Below are 26,345 nucleotides of genomic sequence, written 5' to 3'. Positions count from 1 at the left end.
AAAAGCACAATAGCTATTTCACAATAGCTCCCCAGACAGACAGTTTTATTGTGCACCAAGTGCCTTTTTGTGCTTTATCTTACGCCACTTCCAAAAAGTTGTTCCACAATAACTATTTTGGCCTAGCTCCAGGGTAGACAAGCCCTAAGGAGATTTACATGAGAAGTTGATCCATATCCTTTAGGCATTTCACCTGTTTGCAATGTTCACATCCCACCTGAAGTCTCAGTTCTTTGTTGTGAGCCTCGTAATCTACTCCCATGGAGCTTGTGACCTTACAACAGACACAACACTTAGATCTGACAAAATAAATAAATTGTATGAACATGTGAAACTCCTGTGCAATGAGAATCCTATTGTCATGAAAGCACCCTTAGTAGTATAAAAATGACACACACCTGAACCTCTAATCCAGCCACCCTGGTAAACAGGATATGCTGGATTCAAGAATTTGCTGGGCCAAGGAGGGTGCTGCGGAGTCTGGGAGTGATGGGGATGGGGCACTTACCTGACACACGTGGTTCTGTGCTCCCAGGCACTGCCCCCCACCACTATGGAAGTGGCAGGGAAAAGTGTGTTTTTGTGCTGCCATTTCCCATGTTGGTGGGAGGGAGCATGGCTGCATGCAGAGCCATTTCCTCCTCCAGCTGCTATGGTTTGTATTGGTGTTCCTGGATTAGGAACATCCAGAGCATGACAGTTTATGTGTATTTAAAAATAATAACAGAGAGAAACTAATATACAGTGAAATTAGGTAATGAATGGCCAGAACTACTTCACCATGGCCCAAAATCAAGTTGTGTCTTCTGTGTGTGTGTAAGCAAGAAAAAAAAGCCGATTCTAGCTGCCTCAAAACCGCCAAGCTCACACAACATGTTCAGAGCCCTAGAGGGGAATTTCAGGAGGGTGTTACCCTGGATCTTCCATAACCCAAAAGTCCCACATGTTAAGGAAATTATTCCTGTATTTGGAAGCTCTGTGTGACACTATAGCCTGGTCACCGTGCAGACTTACCATTAACGGTGTTTTATAGTGCTGCCATGTCTCATGATTTTATTGCAAGTCTTGTGATATTTGGTGTCTTTCATAAAGCCCCAGATTCATGTTATTTTGTAAGGCTCTCAGTTATCATTAAAACAAAATTAATTGGGGCAGAAAAGAAAATAAGCTTGAAAATGTGAAGCAGGTAGGCTCAAAAGCTAGAAGGTGAATAAACAACACCTCCACATTTTAAATTCTCAAAGCAGGCAATAATGGGATAATGTAATCTGAGCTTTTGCTCAAAACTCAAAGTGAATTTGGGAATACATGTGTGGTGAACCCTCATTACAAATGCCTGTGAACTGCACAAGTGTGCGCCTGGGGCTGCGGCAATCGGGCCCCCATGGTTAGATTTGGGTGCGGTTCTTCATTTCTCCACATCCCTGCATTCCCCGATTTCATTCTGGACCAGAGGTAAGATCACAGCAGGGGGAAACAGAAAGGGCCTATTCAAGCATCCAGGTCATCTCTCCTGCCAATGCAGGCCCTCAGCAGAGACAGTATTGGAAATTAATGTGATACAGTGCTTGCTCTTAGTCACGAAGGACCCGCATGGCACAGGAGATGATCTTCACGGGGACCAATAGCATCCATGGGCCCTTAGGTAAGATCATGGGGGGAGGGGCAGCTCTGCACTCCTGGAAGTGGTGGGACCTCAAGTGAAAGGGGCAGGGCTGGGGCAACAGCCCCCTCCCAGCCCTCAGAGCCACTTGGAACGTACAGTGACTTGGAACTATGGCAGTGATTTAAAGGGCCAGGACTCAGGCTACTGAGTCAAGAGCCCTGAACCTCTTTAAATTGCCAGGCCACCTGCCCCATTTTCATCCCCACTTACCCCATTGGCAGGCTTGTTCTTCTTCTAGTATTTCCAGCCTGACCAAACACAAAAACCACCATATATTATACAATGAACCACCTTCTCATGTATTATTGCCCATCCTGGTTTTGCAGACACAAGAAATTGAAATAAAAACTCTTAAGGGTTGCTCTCCCCTAAGTGTTCAGAGGTGGAGAAGAATCCACCACCAGAAATGACATAGACAAGAAATAAGGCCTGGCTTTTACTTTACCTTCCCTTTCAATGTTAATAAGGAATCCATCAAATGCTGTGGGTGGCTTTGGTGGCAACCAGCTTAGCACCATTTGCACAGGGAGGAAAGAGGGAGGTTCTGGGGTAAGTTTCCCAGAAATGCTGGCTGTACTGGTATTCTCAGATTCACTGGGAACCGCATTGACAAACTCATCTTCATTTTCCAGTGAGTCAGCTTCATTAGTCCACCAGTATGGCTGGGATGTAGCTGTGTAATCAGTGCTGTTATCCTGGTAATCAGGCCATGTGTAGGAGATGTTTGCTGTGGGAATTTCAGTTGGGTCATTAGAAAAATGGGTAAGTTTCTCTTGCCCTATTATATCCTGTGGTCCCAGGAATGATTCTTCTGGGAAATTCCCACTGTGTTCCTCCCAGTTATTTTTGTTAATATGTACAATCCGGACAGAAATATTTCGAGGTGGGTAGGGAACTAGAAAAGAAAAGAATTACAAAAATAGGTATGTTTAATATATTCCCACAGTGCTTAGTTAATTCGTCATGGATATTAGCAGGTTTAGTATGCAATAAGATATTCTGTTTGCAATACAATGTTTTTAATTTCTTTGCTCTATTAAGATTTGATATTTTTAATTTTTTTTTACAGGTATAAACCAAGACTAACTCCATATGGGTAGAACTAATGTAATTTGAGAGAAGGATCAGGGCTATAATGTACAGGAATGTAAAGGTACGTCTACACAGTAGTGTTATTTTGGAATAACTGACATTATTCTGAAATAAAGAGCGCATCTATACTACAAGCAGCTATGTCAACATAATGTCAAAATAATGTCAAGCTGGAGGACTTCTTACTCTAACTTTTGTAACCTTCATTTTACGAGGAGTAAGGGAAGTCGAAGGAATAGTGCTCTGACATCCTGCTGCGTAGACAGCACCAAAAGCCAAAATAAGCTATTTTGACTTAAGCTACACAATTGACGTAGCTCAAGATGCATAGATTATTTCGGCTTTAGCCCTGCTGTGTAGATGTACCCTAAAATGTACAGTGGAGACACTGTAATAAATTTACTCATGAGTAGCCCAATTAAGTTGCTCTGATATGAGAATACGAATAAAAGGAATCAAGTAAGTTGGGCTCTTCATTTCTTGTATGATTGTATCTCTTGTGCATGGAAATTATATAATGATTGTCTCTCTTGTGGAACTGTGAAAGGATTGAAGGATTGAAGAAAATATTTTAATACACACCACAACACATAATGGAAAATGTTGTCATCCTAATTACTATGTGGCTTTTCCATCATGATTTTAGCAGCCTGCTTTGGGCCAATATCTAGAATGAAATTAACACTTTATATCAAAGGAAAGTTTGATCTTAAAATTTCAGAGCATACACAGCCTGGGTTTCTAACTGAAGCATTTTGTACAATAGCCGCTGTAACATATTGCAACCACGTGCAGCACCTTTGTGGACTGTACTGTATTAAATGAATGTTCTGTGTAACACTGTGGGTTAGGAATTGCATTTAGCTTCACAGGGGACTATTATTGATGGTCCTCCAGGAACTGAAAAACAATGGGGGGGGGGGGGGTGATTACTACAATCCCTGAGATTGTAAACAGCTCCAGAGAAGTATTGGGATAGTTGAAATATACCGATTCCAACAGATATGAAAACTTAAAGGGGAAAAAAGAAAGGGCTTTTTGGTATAAAAGGCTGAGTTTAAACAGACTAAGGACCTTCTTTCTAATCTAGCAAATGGACATAACCTTTGACCCCAGTAGGGGCTCCAACCTTTTCTGAAAGGTTGGAAGGACTTTGGCCTGCCAAGCCCCATAGGACTGATGGTCAATTTCTGATATGTTTAGGTCCTTTTGTTGTCTATTGTACAGGTTATCTCCATTCATTTATCCTTAAAAACATATATTCTGCGTTGAAAAGAGTGGTGTGGTAATTTGTAATCACTGGCAAATCGCTTCCTACTCCTGGAGAGAAAACCTAGAATGTCTTGTTTTAGACAATAAGTACTTTTTATAAGCAAATATTTATAATGGAAACAAAGATATTATGCCTGGCACTGTGTTGCCTATAGACATGCTGTCACTGGCACACTGGCATATATATTTATAAATGTTTTCTTCACCTGTTCTGTGCAGTTTGGGTTCATGCCTGACACCGCTATATTCCACTAGTGTACTTTTGTTGAATGTTGCTTCCGACACCAACTGAAATGTAATGTTGCTGTAGCATATTCCTGGCAGCCAGTGATTGAAAACTGTTTTGCCTTTAAAGAAATCTGTAAAAGGGCAAAAAAAACAAAAAACAACAACCTGACATACATCAAATGTTCACTTTCAGATAGCACAGTGGCACACTTTAAACAATGTTTTTGATGTTTATCATAGATTAGCCCTGTTAAGTGATAAAGTTCCAATAATTGAGTTTGCCAATGTTTTCTCCTGACTGTCAAAGGTACCTAGATGCTCAAAGCAGCGAAACAAACATGAACAATTTTCCTGTGAAAGATAATTACAACTGTTAACCTGTCCAACAGGACATTAGCATATCAAAGAACAACTGGTTTTTAAAAAGGAAGCTTCCAAATCCCTATAATTACTGCATACAAGGGTTTCCTGGTCTTGTAGTGAACTAGGTCGTCATGTTCAAGATAAGATTATCAATGGACAACTTTCATAGCACACATAGCAGACATGGGACCAGTTTGTAATGCTGAGATCTGGGTTAATTTCTAACATTAATGCCTGTGGGAGTGGGAAGAATTAGGAAGGAAGGGCAACTTTGTGGCTGATTAATGACTGCCTCAAATAAAAAGCCAGGGTACATTTAATTTATTTATTTTGAGCAGTAGGAACATTGCAGTCATTACATCAACCCGGTTGAGGGAGACAAAATAATGTTGATTTCACTCCTTTCCCTACCCGTTGGAACTGCATTGCACGGTATCTCTTATGCAATGATTATTCATTTAGTTGTTGGGGCAACTCTGCTGGCTATTGTGCAATTCTGAGCAAACAAGGTATCTACAGTATAAATCTTTTGGGGACTGCTTATATATCTACATCCATTTGTCAACCATTCAGAGTTATTCTCAGAATATTAGATGCAAATGAATGTGTCCTACTGATAAAATTCTACTTTCAGCTATACTACTGACTTCAGTGGGAATTCCTTCAGATTTAAACCAAGGATGTAAAAAAGGAATACAAATACTAACAATATAACCAATAAAAAAAAATCTGTTACATGGCTCCCAGCCCTATGAAGAGTTTAACCTCTGGGGATCACTGGTTAACCTCTTACATTGGTTTAAATTAGGGATATAACTGAAGGTAGAATATTATCTGATTCATTGTCATCATATTGCCATAGAATATTTGGTGTGATGTTTTCCCCAACCCAAAATACTTTTGGGGTAAAACTGCAGATCATTCTGCAAATTGGGTGTAAACTCAAAAGAAACAACTTTTTTTTCAATACATTCCTTGAAATGGCACTTTTTCAAAGGCGTATTTCCTTTTTGGGAAGAAAGACTAAGGCTGAAAATTTTCACTCCAAAATGTGAATAGTTCAGAAACTTATGAATGAGTACAGCCAAAAATGTTAGAATGGAAACTGTTTTGCAGCAACTGTAATTGTTGCTGCCAAGCATTCTCATATCACAGAACCAGACCTAGCTCTGTTATGGATTGTGGGTACAGACCCCCACCTTACCCTACAGGTGAAGAGAGAAAATCAAGAACATTTTTCCATTTGAAACCTGAGGAAGTGTTTATGTGTTCTGTCATGAGAATATAATTTCCTGAGCTGTGCTATAGAGCAGAACCTCAAAATTACAAACTGACCAGTCAACCTCACACTCATTTGGAACCAGAAGTACAGAGTCAGGCTGCAGATACAGACTAACATGGCTACTACCCTCTGAGACTTTGTGTCTCTATCAGTGTTATTTCGTTTTAAGCTGTTCTGAGCCAATAAATCATTCCGATGTTACAATTCATAACATTAGTAACTGTTCAACTAATCTCTGGTCCAGGGCAAGTGGGATGAAATCCTGGCTTTCCTGAAATCCACTGACATCAGTGTGACCAGAAATTCACCCTACATCTCTCCATGAGTTCATTAAACTAATCATAGCTCTCCTCCTTTCTGATAAAACTCAAAAAGAAAATGTTAAAACATGTTTTGGACTCCAATGACCATGTTTATTTTGAAATGCATTAAATTAGGTAGCCCATGTCCAACTGACTTCAGCTTGAAAGGAAAAATTCCATCCCATCCACAGTGTTCATGGGCCAGTACTGAGGATAACATTCCTTTCTCTATGGATTTTAGAGCTATAACAGGAATTGGGAATACGAGGGGTCATCTCAACTACCGAGAGGCTATTAACCTCTGTTTAACAAATAAGCTATTTGAATTGGTCATTGTAACAGAAATCTAAATCATAAGAACTGTTAATTATGTTAAATTTACACCTCACTTGGAATGCCTTTTTTATTTCCCTGTAGATTCAACAGCACAAAAGAAAGGACTAATAGATGGTAGATATTTAAATTTACATTGTTTTCAATAGGTTTTTTCCTTCTTCCTACCTTTGTATAACATTGTTCTATAATCTCTGCCTTCCCAATAGCTTATGTTTACTCTGGTGAAAACATTGTATTTTTCTGGATAGTGAATTTCAAACAACACTCCCGTTTCTGGAGATGGCTTGTAGTCATAGATCGAAACGCTGCTTATGGGAAGAGGTTCTAAAAGACATTCAAAAACAAGAAGAAAAGGGGAAGAAGGGAACATTGATTATTAGGCCAAAAAGAGAGAGACAGGCTTCCACCCAATTTTAAGCCCCTAAGAAACCAAATTATCCACTTCCATATGGTATAGAAATTATTAGACATATTTGTTGGAATCCTGGCCTTGATGAAGTCAATGGCAAAGACAGCATTGACTTCACTAAGGCTACAATTTCAATTCACAAGTCCCCAGCTCATTCTCTGTCCACAAAGGCTATTTCTTTATGAGGATAAAATGTGCCCCTATGGAGAGTCTCAGCAGGAAGCCTGTGCAGCACTGGTATCCCAGCTCAGGACCTTAATGTGAAGTTTAAGAGGGAGTTAAGTGGTGCACAGTCTGCAGCTGGCTCTCTAAACGGGAGGGAATTTAATCCTTACCACTTGTCTTCAGAAAAAAAAGATTGTCCCTGACTGTGAACAAACCAAACCAAACCCAAACCCACAACAATGTGGGGATAGAGCAGGATGAATAGGAGATTTTTCAGTTCACGGAAATTTTTTTTAAAAAATTGAAAAACATTGGCTTAAGTCAAACCAGAAATGACAATTTTTAGTTCTCAGCAAATTAAAAAGTTGGAAAAAATATTTGTTTTGGTTCAAATGAAACCTTTCATTTAATCTAAAATTAAATGCTTCATTAATATTTTGAGCATTTTTATTTTTTTACGTTTTTATAAATACAATTACAAAACATTTTAGAAGGAAAAGTTGTTCAGAACTGAGAAAAAAAATTAAAAATGTCACCTTGAAAATGTCAAATTGAAAAATGTTTTAGTATTGCTGAACCTACATTTTTTCACTGGAAAAAGTTTGTCAAAAAAGAAACCACATTGCTTTACTTCGGGGTGCTCAGAAGATTGATGTGGATCTGAACTTTTCAGCTTACTCCCATCACTACAGCGAAAGGATATTAGTGCAAAGCAGGAATCATAAGGCTTTCTTTTAGAATTAAAAAAAATACATCCGTTTTTATAAAGTTCTTGCTTTTTTTCTATTTTAGGTACTTACATGGCCCCTATCACAGTAATATCTCAGTGACGGGAGTCACACTCATGATCTTCAATGTGTTTATCATCCCTAGCCTCCTGTGGAATGGAGATGTGTTATCACTCCTGTTTTACAGATGGGGAATGGAGTCACAGAGAACTTCAGTGACTTGCTCAAGGTCACAGGTGTGTGGCGGAGCACACAACTGAACCCTTGTCTTTCAAGTTCCAATGAGTATCCTAACCACCGGCCTGTCTTTTGTCTAATCTTGTTATCAAGTAAGAAAAACGAACCCAGATTCTCAACCACTGTCCATGAATCAGCAGAGTTCCATTAATTGAAGAGGAAGATTGCTGGCCAATAACTCACTTGTGCTATGTTTACTGCTCATTGAAATGAAACTCTTTGGGTCTTGCACAACAATGATGTCAGTTTATATCAGATGAGAATATGGTACAATGTTCATAATATTGGAGCCACCATTTTGTTCCATTTTCCGTTACCCGTAAAATCAGTCTGTGGCCTCATAGGTTTCTCAGCTAGGAACTAGGGATGTAAATGGTTAACCAGTTATGTGGTAATCATTGCCTTACAGGCATGCTTACTGGGGTAAATGGTTAACCAACGCCCAGCCAGAATGGAGAAGCCCCCTGCTCATGGCGTGCTGTAGGCAGGGGCTGCTCCAGTCCAGCAAGGCAATAGCAGTCCCCTGACTGTAGCCCAGTGTAGTGGGCTCTGCCCATCCAGGCCCAAGCAGTCCATCATGCTACGCTGCATACAAGGGGCTGCTTGGGCGTGGGTGGGCAATGCTCCCACCCTGCCTGCGGAACAATGAAGCAGGCTGGTTAACCAGTTAAACATAGAATTTAACTGGTTAACATTTTAAACAAGATTTTACATCTCTCCTAGGAACAGACTTTCCAATATGCTTTCATAATGTGAGAGTCAGCAACACATATCTAGCCACTGGGAAGACATCCAATCAATGAATAACATTTTTGGTTTTTCCACACAAACATTTTAATAATTCACTTAACACGCACTGTTCTCAGTAATTGCTTCTTCGCTTTCATAATTATGATCTAGGCTTTATTAGCTCTCCAATGCTTGTTGGACACAGACTGAAAAATACCAGATGTTAAATACCAATTTTTGTTATTTGTACTACAGCAGCACCTAGAAGACCTAACTGGGATGAGGGACCCATTGTCCAGGCCCTATAGAGAACACTAGTAAGAGCTATTTACTTCCCTACAGCACTTACCATTTAAACAGAAAAGGTAAAGGGTTGAAGAAAGAAGTATAATGTCTATTTTACTAAGGCACATAGATATTAAATGATAGTCAAAGACTGCAGAGCTAGTCTATAGGGGTATGTCTACACTACCCCCCTAGTTCGAACTAGTGGGGTAAGGTATGCATACCGAACTTGCTAATGAAGCCCGGGATTTGAATTTCCCGGGCTTCATTAGCATAAAGCCGGCGCCGCCATTTTTAAAAGCCGGCTAGTGCGAACCCCGTGCCGCGCGGCTACACGCGGCACGGACTAGATAGTTCAGATTAGAAGCCTAATCCGAACTATCTGTACGCCTCTTGGCATTTTGAGGAGCCAACCTTGTATCCAGGGGCTTCCCGTGGTTTGGGCAAAATGTTTGTTGGGTTGAATATAAAATTGTTCAATGTAAAATTGTTATGGATGAGGATGAAATGAATGAGTTTGTTGATGTGTTTGGGATGGATACCTGAGGTTTGTTCATTGTCTTGTGAATATTTGTGGCAGTGTGAAGGATGTTGGTGTGTATGGAAGTGACAATAACAGTAACAAGGATGGTGTTCGGAGAGAGAAGTAAAGTGTCTTGGAGGAATCTGGCCCTTTGCATGGTGTTTTTGGACAGTTTCTATGAATCATAATATCCCTGCATAGCATTCTGTGACCAGATATGATGGGTCTGCTTGTTTTCCCTTGTATCTTAGGAATCATGTACAAAGTCCCTAACATAGATTTGTGAGGGATGAGTTTTCTCGGAGTTGTTTGGGGAAGAATTTTATGTTATCCTGAAATTAATCGATAAATTGTGGGTTGTGGAGAGGTGTGTGTGTGTGGGGGGGGGGTCTTCTCTGATTTCTTCATAGCAGGTGGTGTCAGAGTGGTTGATTTGTCTTGTTTACATAATCATTACAGTTGAGGACTAAAATAGTGCCCTTTTTGTCTGTTGGTTTCATCACTATCTGGCTGTTATATTTCAATGAGGCTATGTCTAGATTACCCTGAAGTTTCTTCTTCCGATCTCATTTTCAAAAGGGGAGCTTTCGAAAGTGAAAGTAGTTGGGACACAGTATTTTCAGCAATCCCTCCCCCCCTTTTAAAAAAGCCGCTCTTCCTCAAAAAATGAGGCTTACGTGGCTTTTCAAAAAAGGGGGGTAGCCAAAAAAACCGCACCCCGACTACTTTCACTTTCCAAAAGTGAGATCGGAAGAAGATATGCAAATTCCCACAGAATTTTCATATCCTCTTTTGAAACTTCAGGGTAGTCTAGACGAGCCCTGACTGTATAGCTGTCCCTTCATCAGTTGAGATATTGTGGTAGATGGGATGTTTGTTAAGGATTTCAGTCACTTCTTCTCTGAAAGCAATTAATGTAATGATCAAGAGTGTGGTTTTGTCCACTGTGTGGTATTCAGTCAGATGATTCTTTTTTCTTATGATTGTAGGTAGGAACATGATAATTCTGAGTGGTGTCATGATTGCTGTGAAAGAATTCTTTGAGGTGGAGTTGCTAGAAGAATTATTTTAGCACTCGACATATTAGAATGGTACTAGGTTCAGTGGTAAGGCAAAAGTTCAGTCCCTATGAGAATACAGATAATTCAATTTCACTTAGGTGCATCTTGATAATGATGTCATATAGCGAGTACTGGTGTCATTGTTTGTCCTAGAGGTGGTGTTCTGTGGGGTGACTTTGTTGGCTGTCAAAAGAGGTTTTTTTTTTTTTTAAATCGTTGTTTCCACTTCTTGCATGATTTACAGATGGCTTTCCTGATTTCTCTCTCAGTGTTTGAGAGAATGTGATCATTTCTTGTTTGAGGTGGTCTTTGACTTCATGATTCAACTGGGACAGGAGGCAGAAGTTCCAAAATTCTAGAAAGCAGGCAGTAAGTTTGGCATTTCTGTCCTCGTTGGAATCAGGGAATACTGACCTTCTTGGAAAACAGAGTGAAAATCCCATGTGATGAGACTATTTTCTACACCAAACAGCATTAGCTACTGCAGCTAAACATCTATACATTTTAATGCCTAGTACTTAGTCAAACTGACTCTCCAAGATTCACAAATACCAACACATATTATAATGGATGCAGTCTGTGAAAAACATTGCTGACAACTCCTGATTTAATAGCCCTGAAATAGATAACAGCAAAAACAGAACTCAAAGCCTTCCATCTTCTTTTTGCTGAGTCTATTCCCATCCCTTCAACTGTAATAAATGGCTGATCTTGTTATCCACATGACCAGAGGGTGCATAAAAGAGCTCTTACACTTAAAATATCAATGTCTAAATAGTACAACTCTTTGCTGAAAGTCATCTTTTACTATCATGGGTCTGCCTTGGGCTCTTCCATTATCTCATTCAGATTTTGGCCTTCCTTATTATTGTAATAATTACTGCAACTTTCTAAGTTAGTGATTAAATTATCCAGTTACTTCCTCCCGGACCTAGGACAAATTAAATAAAGGGTGGAAGTTGTATTCATTTTATTTCAAATTATTTTGGTTCCTGATGTTTAGATTTAGTTAGGCTATGATTGAATTAAGTAAAAGATGCTGTGGATTGCCTTTCCTGCTGTTACGACCCAGTTACCTTTTCCTTTCTCTTTGGCTTAGGGATGATGTTAGCACAATAATATGAGTGAGAAAACTGAATTTAGAGAATCTTCCATCATCTTATTCCCTCTGGCACTTTTTGAAATTACAGGGATGCTCTATAGATAAAAATCATGTTCTGTTTTTAATTTCACATAACTTGGGTTATAAGCAGCTCCCTACGATATTAAAAAATGAGGTGTCCTGTAACACCTTGAAGACTAACAGATTTATTGGGGCATAAGCACGCATTTGACAAAGTGTTTTTTACCCAGGATAGCTTATACCCAAATAAATCTGTGAGTCTTTAAGGTGCCACAGGACTCCTCATTGTTTTTGCAGATACAGACTAAGAGGCTACGCCTCTGAGACCAGGCTATTAAGTTTAATGAATATGTATAAATAGTTTCCTTTCCATAATATGCATTTAATGTATCACATTATGTGGAGAATGAAATTAGCGACTGGTCAGTTTCACTTTCCTGCTCTCAGCATTTAGGGTCCAATCTAGCACCCAATCTTTCCATTTGCTTCAATGACCTTTAAGAAATACCTAAAACAGAGTTATATTAGCAAGAGTGTTTGAGTTTCCAACATTTCAAAGGAATGTTCTAAGACAGTGTTTCCCAAACTATGGGCCGCGGGAAAAAAAAAATACCGGGCCTCAGCATGGCTGGTGGCTGCCAGCAGGGCCGGCCTTAGGCCAGTTTGGGTCCCGCACTCCTGAACCCGGAAGTGCCGGCGAGTTACAGAGCCGGGGTCCCTGCTCCACCAATATGTGGAGCTAGGTCTCTCCCCCAGCTCCGCCTGGAGCAGTCCCGAGCCCTGGGCCCCCTGTGCCAGCCCCCCGCGTGTCCTCCCACCCCGCCCCTAGAGCATCCCCGCTGTGCGCGACTCCTCCTCACCGCCTGATGCTGCCGCCCATGTGCGGCGTTGAACATGGGCGGGGAGGATGCCCGAGTGTGATGTGATGTCATGGCCCGGGATTTTAAAACTCTTCGGAGGCACGTGGCAGGGCCACGCTGCTTCCGGGGCCGGCCTCCGGGGCCGCAATGTGGAAGGCAGAAGGTAGGGAACGGGCTTGGGCGGCGGCGGTGGTAGCGGGAGGGGAAGGCTCCAAGGGACAAGGTGCAGGAGAGAGAGACAAATGCCAGGGGGCCAAGTGCAGACAACGAGGGAAAGGGCAGGAGGGGAGGTGTCAGTGGGAGGGGGGACAAGGTGATGCTGGGACAGGAGTGGAGAGGGGAAGGGCATTGGGGGCTGGAGGAGGAGGTGCTGGGAGAAGGCTTGAAAGAAGGGGTGGGCATGAGGAAGGCCAGGATGGAGCAAGTCATGTGTGAGGGCACAGAGGGGCAGGAGGGGAATGAGGCAGAGAGTGGTGAGGGGGTGGGTATTAGGGAAAAAGAGGGCAAAGGGAGCAGGGGCAGTAAGGGAAGGGGAAGGCACCAGGAGGGTGCAGGGCTACGAGAAGGTGCAGGTACCAGGGGATTCTGGGGTAAGGAGGAGGGGAGAGCTGGCCACTGGAAGCAGCACTGGATGGGGGAATCGGGGCAGGCTGGGGAGACTGGGAGGCCGGTGAAAGCAGGACTGCCGGGGGGTGCGAGGTTGGGGGCAGGGAGCTGGCCGGGGAAGATTGCGGGGTGGGGGGGGGGAGAGAGAAGCGGCCGCAGGAAGGAGCGCTGGAAGCGGGCAGCGGGGCTGGCCAAGGGAGATTGGGAGGAGAAGCGGGAGAGAACTGGCTGCCTGGGAGGGGGTTGGGGGAAGTGGGGCTGGCCAGAGGTGGAGCAGGGGGGAGGAATGAATCGGCCTGCGGGGAGTGGGACTGACCCGGCCATATGTAGATCTTGGGGCGCTGCCCCCGTTCCCTCTTGTCCCCCCCCCCCCCCCCGCAAAGCACAAAGCATGAGTTTGTCCAGCCCAGGGATTCTATTGTTCCCCCCCCCACACACACACACCCTCGAGTAGTTGCGAACTGTCTGGCTGGTAGACACACTCATGCAGCCTGAGCACATTTGCCAGCCAGGCAGTTCGAAACGACAAACTGATACATCTAGTAATAATACAACTTACCTAATGAGAAAATACCAGACATGTTATATGTCTGGTATTTTCTCAGTTTGTTTTTTGTGTTTATATTTTGGGGCTGCAAAAAGCAGTACTGAAAAAAAAGGGTTCCAACTAAAGTAAAATGTTTGGGAAACCCTGGTCTTACCAGCTTTGTCTGTCTGTCTTACAGTCCATTTATCCAATCCATATTCCTTAACTTGCTGGCAAGAATATTGTGGGTGACCATATCAAAAGCTTTACTAAAGCTGACACTGGGGGTTTTGGGAGGACCAGAAACAACTTATTTGACTATTCATCCTTTGATTAATGAATATGCAAATATGCAAATGAACATTACCGGTCCTCTAAAAGTTCATGAATGGATTTACTGGTCCCTGTGTCAAAAAGTTTGGGAACCCCTGTTCTAAGACAGTTTGTCTCACCCTATGTATTCATTTGCATTTCTTGTTTTTAAAAACATAGTAGTTTCTATACATTTTAAGGTTTTATTTGCAAGCCCTCCTGAATGGCATAAAAATAAATTTTTGAGTGCTAAAACCTACCCTTGCACACAGATGATACCAGCGTCCCTTTTCAATAAGATTTAATAAGTATATTCACACAGTGTCCTTTCACTTTTATGACCAACAAGAGCAATTTGCAGGAAAAGGACCTACACGCATATCTTAATTGTATATAGCCCGCTTGCATTTTAGATGCACACAATTGTATTTCTTATGTAGGCCTGAGGACCTGCTGCTCCCATAGCGACCAATTTCTCTTCTTGTCCATTGAAATTTTAACTTAATCATTTCTTCTGGACTTCCTTGCCCTTTTGTATTTAATGTTTCCTGCATTATGCAAACAGCTAGTGAGAATAACAGAAGTTGCAAATGTCCCTTGCATAAATCTAAACAATTTCAGATGCTAAATCCTCCACAAATGTGATTGGGACAGATTGGAGACATTTAAGTTTTATATGGCTGTTGCAATCCAAGAAAAAAACAGTACATTGAAAATTACCTTCACCCTCCCATCAAATTTCCTTTTTTAAATATTCATAAAGCAGCATGCCCTACATTCTGAATTCATTATGGATTGCCATGCTAAGGTGGATGAATTATTAGGCATGCTTGGTAGAAATGGTCTGGGGAATTATGGGCCTTATGTGTTGCACCCAAAAATAAATAACAGTATCTACCATTTATATACTGACTTTCATAAAGAAGCAGCCAAAAGCATTTTTACAATGCACGGCCACCATACTGCTGACACAGTCTCATATGCAGTGTAATTTGGCACATAAGTAGTGCTGTATGAAATCAACGGGGCTACTGACACAAAGAAACGGCACACAGGCACATGTTTCTGTTTATTATTATTCATTTGTATACTGTTATTGCCTGTATGCCCCAATCAGGATAGCAGCTCCTTTGTATTCCATCACAAAAATGAAGCCATCTTTGGGGTGAAATGAAGCACCTATTTCACACATGCAGGTACTTCACACTAAGGCTGTGTCTACACTGGCATGAATTTCCGGAAATGCTTAAAACGGAATACTATTCCGTTTTCAGTTTTTCCGCAAAAGGAGCATCTACACTGGCAGGCTGCTTTTCCGGAAAAGCCCTTTTTCCGGAAAAGCGTCTGTGGCCAATGTAGACGTGTTTTTCCGGAAAAGACTACTGGGCTGTCTACACTGGCCCTTTTCCGGAACAGTGTTCCGGAATAAGGACTTATGCCCGAGCGGGAGCAGAATAGTTTTTCCGGAATAGCGGCTGATTTTGTACAATAGAGCATCGTTGCTTTTCCGGAAATTCAAGGGCCAGTGTAGACAGCTCGCAGCTTATTCTGGAAAAGCGGCTGATTTTCCGGAATAAGTGGCCCAGTGTAGACACAGCCTAAAGGTTTAGGATAGGTAGCAAAAACCACCACGGCAACTGATGGAGAACTTAAGCAGAAATATCAACTAAGAGATAAGAGATCATATCAAAATTGGGGCCTCCATGCTTAACACCACCCTAATTCTTTCAAAAAGTGCCACTGATGTAGGGATTACATTTTACCTTTCATCTGAGACACAGCACCCAACTCCTCTTCCCCAAGGCACAGATTCTATGATGCTCTGGAGGAAGCATCACTATTGAATAAATAGTGCCATTTCCTACAGCAGCTACTTGAACACTCAAATATTAACCAGTTCCCACACTCTAGTAGGGAGTAGAAGTGGGAAAAAAAGAGAAAGTTCTATGAGCGGAATTCTCTCTATTTAGAATATTTTTGAAGTGTTCCCATGAGCTGTCAGTGGCTTTTGAAAAACTAAGATATTTTACAACCCTAATTTTCTAGTTACAGGGCCAAACAAATGTCAACCTGAGCTGTTCTTAATGCTACCATGTGTCTTGATTCAATTTCCCAATTGAAATACAAATTGTTTTTTTTTAACCTTTCAGAGAGCCACATGGTAACTTTGCAGATTGCTGTCTTCTAAACTCTACTCCTTTAAATGTGTAATCCTTGTTCCCTCATTGGGATTAACCCCATAACAAAGCAAAGTCAATACTAAGTCAAAAACTAGGCAGCACTGATGTAACTCAGCCTAGCAAGGCCATCTCAGAATAAAATTTAGTGAATATCATGGGATTTACAATCTCCTGATCAAGTCTCCTGATTGAAAAAGGGTGAGACAGGGTTGAGGGGTTTTGCTCACTTTTTTAGGGTTACTTTCTTGATTGTTTCCAAAACTGCTATATAACTGAGACTTCGCACATGTCAACACAGAAACCAAAATGTGATGACACCTCAGGTAAGCCTCTCTCCAGTGATTAGCTTAATCTAGTTAGCGTGACTAAAAGCACCAGAGAATATGCAGTGGCACACACTGCACAAGCTAGCCCAGAATCCTAGATATATACTTATACTACATCTTCACTTCTGGTTTTCATGACTGGTGGTCAGGACCTCAAGTTTTACCTCTTCTTCAGAAATAAAGAGTCCAACACCATATTGGACATTGGATCAGCACTGAAGAAGAGTGCCATCTTCTTATCACCCATACCACATCCTGTCTTGCAGGTCTTCCATGTTAGGGCAGATGGCAGCCAGTTCTGCTCACTCTTATGAAATCACAATCCGGAATTGACTTGGCAACAGATTGGATCTACTCAGTTCACTAAATCTAAGACTGAAAGTTCAGCTTTAACAATAGGTATAGTTCTACTACAGCCTCCAAACAATACCCGCATATAGGATGCTAAAGGCATCCAGAAGCTCTATGTTTTATGGAATTTTGATGAGCAGAGAGAAAGTCCTGAAAGTATTTTAACTAGGGATATGTGAACATATTCACTGAAAGTGAAACTGACAAACTGTTCCTTTTTACTAGCCTCAAACTTTGACACCCAACCCAACATTTTTACTGGAGCAAGTAGTACTGCCAGATAATGAAACTACTTCCTCCTTGAAAACAAACCCCATTTGATCTCTCAGAGAAGGTCCAAGCTAAAGACGACACAGATACGTGGTAGGAAAAATTATTCTGACATCTTTCCCCCCCGAACAATCTCTTCCTAGACAGAAGCCTTTTGAAGAAAGGAGCAACAATTCTGTCAGACTTCAGAGCTGTGAGATTTTAACCCTAGGAAGAGATACTACTTTTTTTTTCTTTTTGTCTACCTGCTGAAAAAAACACCAGCAAAGGAGGAACTGAAATAGGGAAAGAAAATCAGCTCATAGGAATATTGTATTAGAAAGCAGAGCGCTCCCAATAGAGAGCTTTTCTGTGGTACCCTAAGCAGAAAAGCCACCTTCCCCATACTCTGCTTTTGGTTGCCTTAGCACAGGACTGAGATGAAAAACGATAGCATGTGGTGCTACTTCACAGACATTTCCTCACATATCAGTAGGCCCAGAAGAACTGTTAAATATTTAAGAACAGCCTTGGGACCTATTGCAGTCAACATCATTTATCTCAGAGTCAAGCATCATAGGCCACGGAGCTCGATTTATCTCACGGCAGCCCAACAGATGGGGCCAGTTCATCGCTGGTGTAATTTGAGAGAAATCCGTGGAGTTGCATCAAGATGAATTTCTTCCCAGATCCTGGCAGCAGCATGTCAATTCTTAAAGTCATAAATGTACCACAAACAAAAAAAAGATTAAGTAAATCTATTTTTCACATGGCCACATTAAGCCAAGGATATTTAACAGACAGAAACTAGATGGCACGTGGAAAACATGAATCTATCCTAATTACCTTACTGGTTGCCAAATTATCAGATTTTTTTCTGATCAAATATATTTTCATTGACACATCCCTGTTCTAAATTGAGAATCTTTCTAGAGAAGACTATGATATAGGAGGAACTACCAGTAACTCATATAGTTAGTTAGCATACGCTTTCCATTATGAATTTTTGACACCTTTTCTTGGAGAAGCTCTTACACTTGCATTGTTTAGAGCAGACCTTTAACTTTCTCCAGAAGAAATATCCTCACGCTACAGATATGTCTGTATGTCATTCCGGGTTATTCTGTTTAGTGTTTACTAAATATTGTAAGTTCAGACTTATGTCTGTTCCAAATTACTACCACCAGCAGACTCTGTACCGTAAATAGTATTTTGGGGGTGGGAGATGAGGGAACCTTCTGAATTTGTTTTCTAAGCAAGCAAGACAGATTTGGCAACACTGAAAAATTTGCAAAGTCACATAATTTTTCCTGACTTGTTTCAGCCGGTCTGATCCCCCTGCCTCTACCAAACCCCCCCCCCCCCCCAACCAACCAACCAACCAACCAACCAACCAACCAAACAACCAAACAAAAAAAACCTAAAGAAATCAAATCCTTTAGCTATTTTGAACGAAAACAACTTTTTGTTTTTAAACTTCCCATCATTTAATTCATTTTATGTTGATAAAATATATGAAATGGAAATGATTAAAAAAATGACACTCTCCCCCCAATTCACTGAACACTTTAAAAAAACTTCTTATTGGGGACAACCCAAAACCATTCCTCCCCACAATTTTTTTTCAGAATTCAGTGATTTACACAGCAGTATTATGCAACTGCCAGAGCAGCTGCAGAGAGATGGGCTGGGAGGAGTGCTGAGCTGGTATCCCTCTGAGGATCTAGCACACAGACCTATTGGTCGGTGCTCCAACCCGATCTGAGGATACCTGATCTGAGGATACCATCTGGGTCTGGAGCACCCCTAAGTAGGGGGAAAGAAAGAAAGCTAGCTGGCTTTATACCAACCACATCCTACACACAGCATGGGGCCCTAGCAGTCTATCACTCTCTCTGGGGCACTATACAGAGCAGGAGCTCTCCCTACTCCTCGCAGTGGAGAGTAAGAAGCTGGGCTGGACTCTCATCACCTTCAGCTGTCCCCTGCACCAAGTCCCAATGGGTTAGCCTCCATTGGGAAATAATAGTCTGCTCCTGCTGGCACCCAGCTAATGTAGCCAGTCTTGTCTTTCAGGTGGTAGCGGTCTGTTCTGTGGTGCTGAAGGCTCAGGATTCCACCCCTGAGAAAGGCGCATGCTGAGGTGTTACAGATGTACATAACCAAATTTGGTTTTAACATTTTCCTTAAAAAAAACACTAGAAAATCTCATTTTAAAAATTACACTCAAAGGACATTAGTAAGGCTGCAGCAAGCACTCAGAAGTTAGGAAATGCCAGAATGCTTGGGGAACCTTAGCTCAGCCCTTTTTTGCATCTTTAATTACATGAACATACACTATTTATTCCACACTCCTGCCTCACTGAGTGTATAGGATGGACTTGGAAGGGGAAAGAACTAAGGTTGCATGAGGCGGGGGACTGACATCTTCCATGGGCCCCTGGGCAAGGTTGGGGGCAGCTCCATGCCCCCAGAAGACATGTGTCTTGGGTGGAAGGTGTTGGGGGCAGCCGGCCTCAGTGCCACCTGGACCATGGCACCCCCTTCCCGCAACCCTCAGAGCTGTACAATGCATGCAACACAATGCCCTGGCAGTGATTTAAAGGGCTTGGTCTCTGGCAGCCTCTATTGCCACAGTAGCAGTGGCCAGGAGCCCTGGGCCCCTTTGAATCGCCAAGCCCTTGGGCAACTGTCACCTTTGCCCATCCCCTCTGGTGGGGTGGTGCCTGGGCAACCACAAATCTGGCATCCCCTAAAATGGCAACTCAAATAAAGTTCATCTGACATACTTTGTGGAACTTATAACTGAATACGCTGTTTGATTACACCAGCAGTAGTGTACCTACAGAGTCTTAAAGTTCTAGAGCCAGATGCCAAACATAACACATTTACTCAATTTTAAGCAGGGATTGGCTTATGAATGGATCGCTGCATTCAACAGGAGCGGTGGGAAGTGGCGGCCAGCACATCCCTTGGCCCATGCTGCTTCCCGCTGCTCTCATTGGCTAGGAATGGTGAACAACAGCCAATAGGAGCTGAGAGGCTCCGTGCCTGCAGAGGACTCCAGGTAAACAAAACATCCTGACATACCAGAGGTTTACACTGTTGAGCTGGAACCAGAAGTTTGCAAACCACCGATATGGAGATGGCTTATGAACGGGTAATCGTGATTTTTACCATTTATTTTAACTTGGGGGCGACTTATGAATGAACAGGTTTATAATTGAATATATATGGGTAATTATACATTTATTTCAATTTGTCATCTGACCCCAAAAGGTACTCTTTATCCAAAAGCTCCCTCGCTCCCTCCTGCGTAAGCCAGGTCTTAATCGGCCCAGTTTAAACAGTAAAAAAAAAAAAGAAAAAAAAAAGGCTGTCTGTTGCCATGGCAACAATTCATCATAGAAAGCTGGCTTTTGAATGAGTCTAATGTCCAGACGTACATCAAAGACCCAATTAATCATAAATGGCTAACTATGTTTTCCCTTTGGAGTCTTTACAAAGAACAAGCCTCTCAAATTAGGAAATCATTTTAAGCTATAAAATCTGGTTTCAGTCTAGGTGATTGTAAGCCATGTTAGAATTATGACAGGGCCCAGCACTAGAAATTCAATAAGAAGCTTCAGTACTCTCGTGACAGGAGGATGGACTAAATGCAATCAGGCCTCTCTCCCTAGTTCCGAAAGATGAATCCTAATAAGCTCACCTATTAAAAGAGGGATTACTAAAAGCTGATCTGAGCTCCAAAAACTTTTGGGATGCCCCAGTTGGGTGAGATCGTTTTAGTGACCACCTGCCTTTCCAGTCACAACTGCACAGAGCCCCACACCTCCCACTCAGGGGCAAATGCAGCGCAACTGCTAAGGAGAAGATCCGGGACGACATGTCCAGACAGCTCTCACTGGATCACCAAGTGAGTACTTTTGAGGTCTCAGACCATGGCTTGGGCACTCTGGTGTATATATACCCATATAAGGTGAGGAATTTTCATCAACATATTTTTAGCAAATTTTCAGAGAAAATGTATACACACCTCAGGTCCTGGTAATGGTCCATCGCTTCTTTCCATCCTTGAGAGGAGATTCCCTGACCCACCTACTTAGGGAATAAGTACCCCAGATGAAACTGGGGGTGCCTCTTTCCAACCTTTCTAGGAGCTGGGTAGCCTAGATAGGCTCGACATCTGCCCTCAGCCTGCCACCCACAACTTTGGTGCTTTTGCTCCTAATCCTTTCCACAATCACCAACTTTTCAATGTAGGTCAGCCTCTGAAAAAAGAAATCCTTGGAATGACACACAATGAAGAAAGAGAAAAACTGAACAAGTTGCTACTTACTGGTTAATACAGTGATAGATCTCACTGGCTTGGAAACCACATTGGAATTTACCACCAACAAAGTCACTATGTAATAAAGGCCATGGTAGGTGGCATTAAAAACCACAGGGGAAGGTAAAGTGCTGTTGAATTCTTCAAACTGGAAAAAGTAGTTCTTGGATTCACCAGTTATCTTCACAACATACACAGAGGATGAGCTCACTACATCAGACTCCTCCAACGACACTACAATGCAGTTGTCATCTCGGACAGTAACTTGGAAAGGAGCTGTATTCTACAAGACAACAAAAGAAGAAGAGAAGCTGAAGGAAAATTTAGGGTATCAGCAGCAATTGCACCTTTATCTGTTTAAGTATTTACACCACATTCCTTGCCATGGCATCTTTATGCCTGCTTCCACTGGGGAGATACATTAAAATTTCATTCCACAACAGAGTTAGTTTGCTAAAATCTTGCCATCTCTTTAACTGTGGGCTTTGGATCAGGTCCTAATGGTGCATGACTATTGGACAAATCCATTTGCCAATGCAGGATTTTTCCTTATAGTGTATTTTCCAAGGCAATGACTAGTCCACTTTCAATGTCCCAAAAACATGAAACTCCACCATTTCCTTAAGAAAACTATATCGATAGGCAACCTAAATTTTCCTTTTCACCACACAAGTTCAGTGGTGGTGGTGGTGGTGGTGGATGGGGGGGTTGTTTTGTTTTTGGAGTGGGGGCAGGGATGAAGGGAGGATAACAACTCAAGAAAGGATTAAAAAAAAGCTGAAAATACCAGAGTGTTGGGGATTTTTAAAATAAAGGACAGTAGAGTCAATAGGAATGTTTTTATTGTGCAAAAGTGGGGCATAGGCCTGATCCTGAGAAATGACAAAAATCTGTAGCTGAGGGAAGATTTCTACGATATACAAAACAGACCAAGCATTGTCACAAAGACCTGTCTAAGCTTAGTACCTCTCAGGATCAGGCCTTATCTTTGCATCTCCAAAGCTTTCATTAGTATTTTGGACATGAGGCAAAAGGAACTCTTGCCAGTCACTGCTTTTTCATTTCCTAAGTTACGTCATTTCATTTAAAATGTTTCAAAATGGAGGGATTTAACCTTATTTCCATATATCATGAGCATGTAAAGTAACTGCCAGCTGAAAAACCTTTTAATAGCAAGCCAGCTGTCAGCAAAAAAGCACTTGTTCTCTCCTGGAACTCTGAAACATAACTGTTGTAATTAATGAGAAGGAAAGATTAATCCCGACAGCAGTTTCTTTTCTTTTCCTTCCTCCTCCCTTCCCCACCACTCCTTTTACAGATATAGTATTATCAACTCTAGGCATAAAAAAAAAAAAAAATCATGAGTCAAGGCACCAGAAATCATAAAATAGGCTTAAGGTTTTCAAAAATAATGAACATTCATATTATTAATTATTATTATTATTCATTTGCCTTCTGGGTTGGATCGCATTTTCAAGCTTTTCTCCACAATCAGTAGAAACTTATTTTTCTAAAGATTAAAGCTAAGTTTACTGAAAAATGAAATTAATCCGGGAGCTGGAGTATGAAGAAAATTCCCAAATATTGGAATTTACCACTGGTCATAAATTTGTGTATAGTGGTCAAATTTGTGTATAGTGGCAAAACTGGTCATAAATTTGTGTATAGTGAAGAACTGATGTTGAAACCATCAACATAGGGGCTACATCTACACTGCAGGCTTCTTGCACAAGAACTTTTTGTGGAACTTTTTGGGGAAGAGATCTTCTACAAAAAGTTCCTGCGCAACAGTGCGTCCACACTGCGATTTGCTTTTGCACAAGAGATATGCTTTTCTGCAAGAAAGCATCCACACTGTCATGAATGCTATTGCACAAGAAAGCTCTGATGGCCATTCACGGAATGGCCATCAGAGCATCTGTGCTTTTTCCAATAGGGGTTTCTTACGCAAGAAGGGGTTGTCCATCCACACATGCCTCTTTGCTCAAGAGCTCTTGCACAAAAAGGCTTATTCCTCATAGAAAGAGGAATAACGCTTGCACAAAAAGCCCTGTCTTCTGATGATCTACTGTAATTTTTCTTGTGCAAAAACATGCTTGTAGTGTGGATGCTCTGCGAGTTTTTGCACAAAACCAGCTGTTTTTGCACAAAAACTCTGCAGCGTAGACGTATCCTAAGTATCCTAAAAAGTGGATGATCTACAAAATGGCAAACTGAGTTTCAGGCCTGGAGTATAGATTCAGGGCTGGAGTCTGCAGAGAGGTTGACACAATAGCTCAGAGCCGTGAGCTACCCTCTACAATGGGACGTTAACTTCTAGACCATATGTTTGAGGGAAGTTCTCCTCTACCACTTCTCAAATTAGGTGAAAAATAGCAATCCCCACAACCACAGTGATACATCAAGCCTACTGGGATAAATACTGTGGGAGTGCCCCAGCTCTTGAAAAGGTCTGTGTTGCTCCTGCTGCTATCAAAATAAGTGGTGCTTTTACTGCTGCTGCAGGAGGAGGGAAAAGCTCACGTTGCTGCCCCTATTGAAAGGAAGGGACCTATGAGCTACTCCTCTCAAACTAAGGGGAGGGGAGTCACGATGCAGAATTAGTGAGGGAGAAGCCACAAATGAGCCCCTATGTTGAGGTGTGCCTACATCCATAGATTGCTTTAATCTCTCTCCGTACAGATAAGGATGGGCCATGAGACCTTTTCCTGAAAAAGCTGAGAGATTTTAAAGCTGGATACCAACTGCAGCCTTGGTTTCTCTCTATGATGGACCTAACATAGACCCAAACCTGGGATAAATATCAGTTTCAAGTTTTGATTTGATCTTTGCAGGTTGGTTCCAATCTGTAATCCTTAAATCCTTTTTAAAATTACTTCAGGATTTGGAAATACACACTCAATATTAGGAATTAATATTTTAGAGCAAAAGTTGGACACACTTCACAAATGGCACAGTCATTGTCCCAAAGAGTTTGCAGTCAAAGGTCCTAACCCTGTGACACATGAAGACTTACACATACTTACCTTTACTCCATTTGGATTGATATATTTACCTTTTAAAGTCAATAGACCAACCATAGGCAAAAATATATAAGGTCCCAGTCTTACAATCTGACACACACAGGTTGCAATTTCAAGATCTGGGATCACATTATAGAACTGGACAAAAAAACAAATACCCCCCCCCCCCAAAAAAAAAAATTCCAAAAACAAGGGGGAGGGATTTGGGTAAATTTCATCCTTCTTCCCATCAATGTTTTTAATTTTTCCTACTATACCCCTCTTTCCCAGGCTCATTGGACATCAAGGAAGTGTCCATAAAGTTGGTCTCCATGAAACACAACTGACAAAGAATCACAGAAAGAATAACTTTATTCTGAAGTATTTATGGTCCCGATTCATAGATTATGAACCAAGGAGGACACATTGTTGTCTCATCTGAGCTCCTGTAACGACACAGGTCTTAGGATTTGGCTTCATTTCTGTCTGAACTAGAGGATGTATCTTAGATAAACATCCAATCGTGATTTTAAAATTGCTACAAAATCCACCACAACCCCTTGGACAGTTATTCCAATGGTTAATTACCCTCACTGTTAAACATTTGCATCATATACCCATTCTGAATTTATCTAGCTTTAACTTCCAGCCACTGGATTGTGCTATATCTTTCTCTGCAAGACTGAAGAGCCCATTATTAAATATTCATTCCCCCATATAGGCATTTAAAAACCAATCAAGTTGTCAAGTCACTTAACCATGTATCTAACATGAAGCATGTGAGTAATCCCTTTAAAATCAATGGGTTTTGAAGTCAATTTAACTACTCATATGCCTAATTTAGGTCCATGCTTACATAGAATAAGATAAACTGTGCTATCCTTAAAGATACTTTAGCCTTCTCTCTTTCGCTTCTAATCACAACCTCTCCAACCACCATTCCCAATCCCCTCGCTTTACTTCTTGCTATTAAAAAAAAAAAGCCCCACTGCAAATCAGCATGTTTTAAGGAAATTAGTGTGTAAACCATAGTTGCACATATAATTGTAATTTAGATTACTGGCGATGCTAATAAAGTACAGCTGGAAATTAATGCTATAATTGTAGATCTGTATATAGACTCAGCATATAATTATATGCTTATAAATGTCATTCATATCTGATGCAATTTTATTTTTGACATGTCTATGGGTGTTGTGCTAACTGCATCAAAGAACATTTTATTACTTTTTTCCTATCACAAGGAGTGCTGGACTTGATAGTAAATTCCAATCACCCGACAGCCAGGTGACCCTGCTCCATAACTCCCAGATGATCATAACATAATTGTGGCACACTATATACTAAATCCTCACTGTTATCTGCTACTGTTAACCACAGCAAGATTCAAATGCAGATATCATTAATTCCAAGCGAGCTATCACTGAAGCAAACTGCTGCCACTGAGTTTGTAGAAGAGGTAATCTCCCTCCCTCACATACCTGCGTCCATAGGCTTTAAACCAGGGGTGCCCAAACTTTTTTCAAAGAGGGCCAGATTTGATGAAGTGAACAAGCGTGAGGGCCGACCATTTTGCCTGACATTCTTTGAACCATTAAAATTAAATGCAAATTAACTATTTTATGCAAAGTTTATTGCAAACGGCATACTTTTCATTTCGTCACATGGATGACATATCTAAACAGGTGTTAAATCATTCTGCCTTTCATATCTGAAGGCCAGATGAAAAAAAAATCTAGGAAGCTGAAATATATGTCAGGAACATTGTAAAGTACATTCCATATTATTGGTAATAAAGGTTG

The 26,345-nt window shown here is 41.4% G+C and overlaps 1 protein-coding gene across 2 annotated transcripts in view; it reads right to left on the bottom strand.

Annotated features, from left to right (window-relative positions):
• Positions 1 to 26,345, bottom strand: part of PTPRO (protein tyrosine phosphatase receptor type O) — a 227,806-nt gene that overhangs the window by 77,306 nt on the left and 124,155 nt on the right. For both annotated transcript variants that reach the window (XM_006130258.3, XM_006130259.3), the window contains exons 2-5: positions 21,551 to 21,824; positions 6,707 to 6,865; positions 4,237 to 4,389; positions 2,112 to 2,561 (exon numbers count right to left, since the gene is read on the bottom strand). In XM_006130258.3, the coding sequence (XP_006130320.3) occupies positions 2,112 to 2,561; positions 4,237 to 4,389; positions 6,707 to 6,865; positions 21,551 to 21,824 (1,036 nt within the window). The remainder of the gene's footprint in view (positions 1 to 2,111; positions 2,562 to 4,236; positions 4,390 to 6,706; positions 6,866 to 21,550; positions 21,825 to 26,345) is intronic.

Source organism: Pelodiscus sinensis, chromosome 1 (assembly GCF_052426305.1).
Source record: "Pelodiscus sinensis isolate ZL-2025 chromosome 1, ASM5242630v1, whole genome shotgun sequence".
Taxonomy (NCBI): Eukaryota; Metazoa; Chordata; order Testudines; family Trionychidae; genus Pelodiscus; species Pelodiscus sinensis.
Note: the sequence above shows the minus strand (reverse complement) of the source record. Positions and strands in the feature narration are given on the sequence as shown.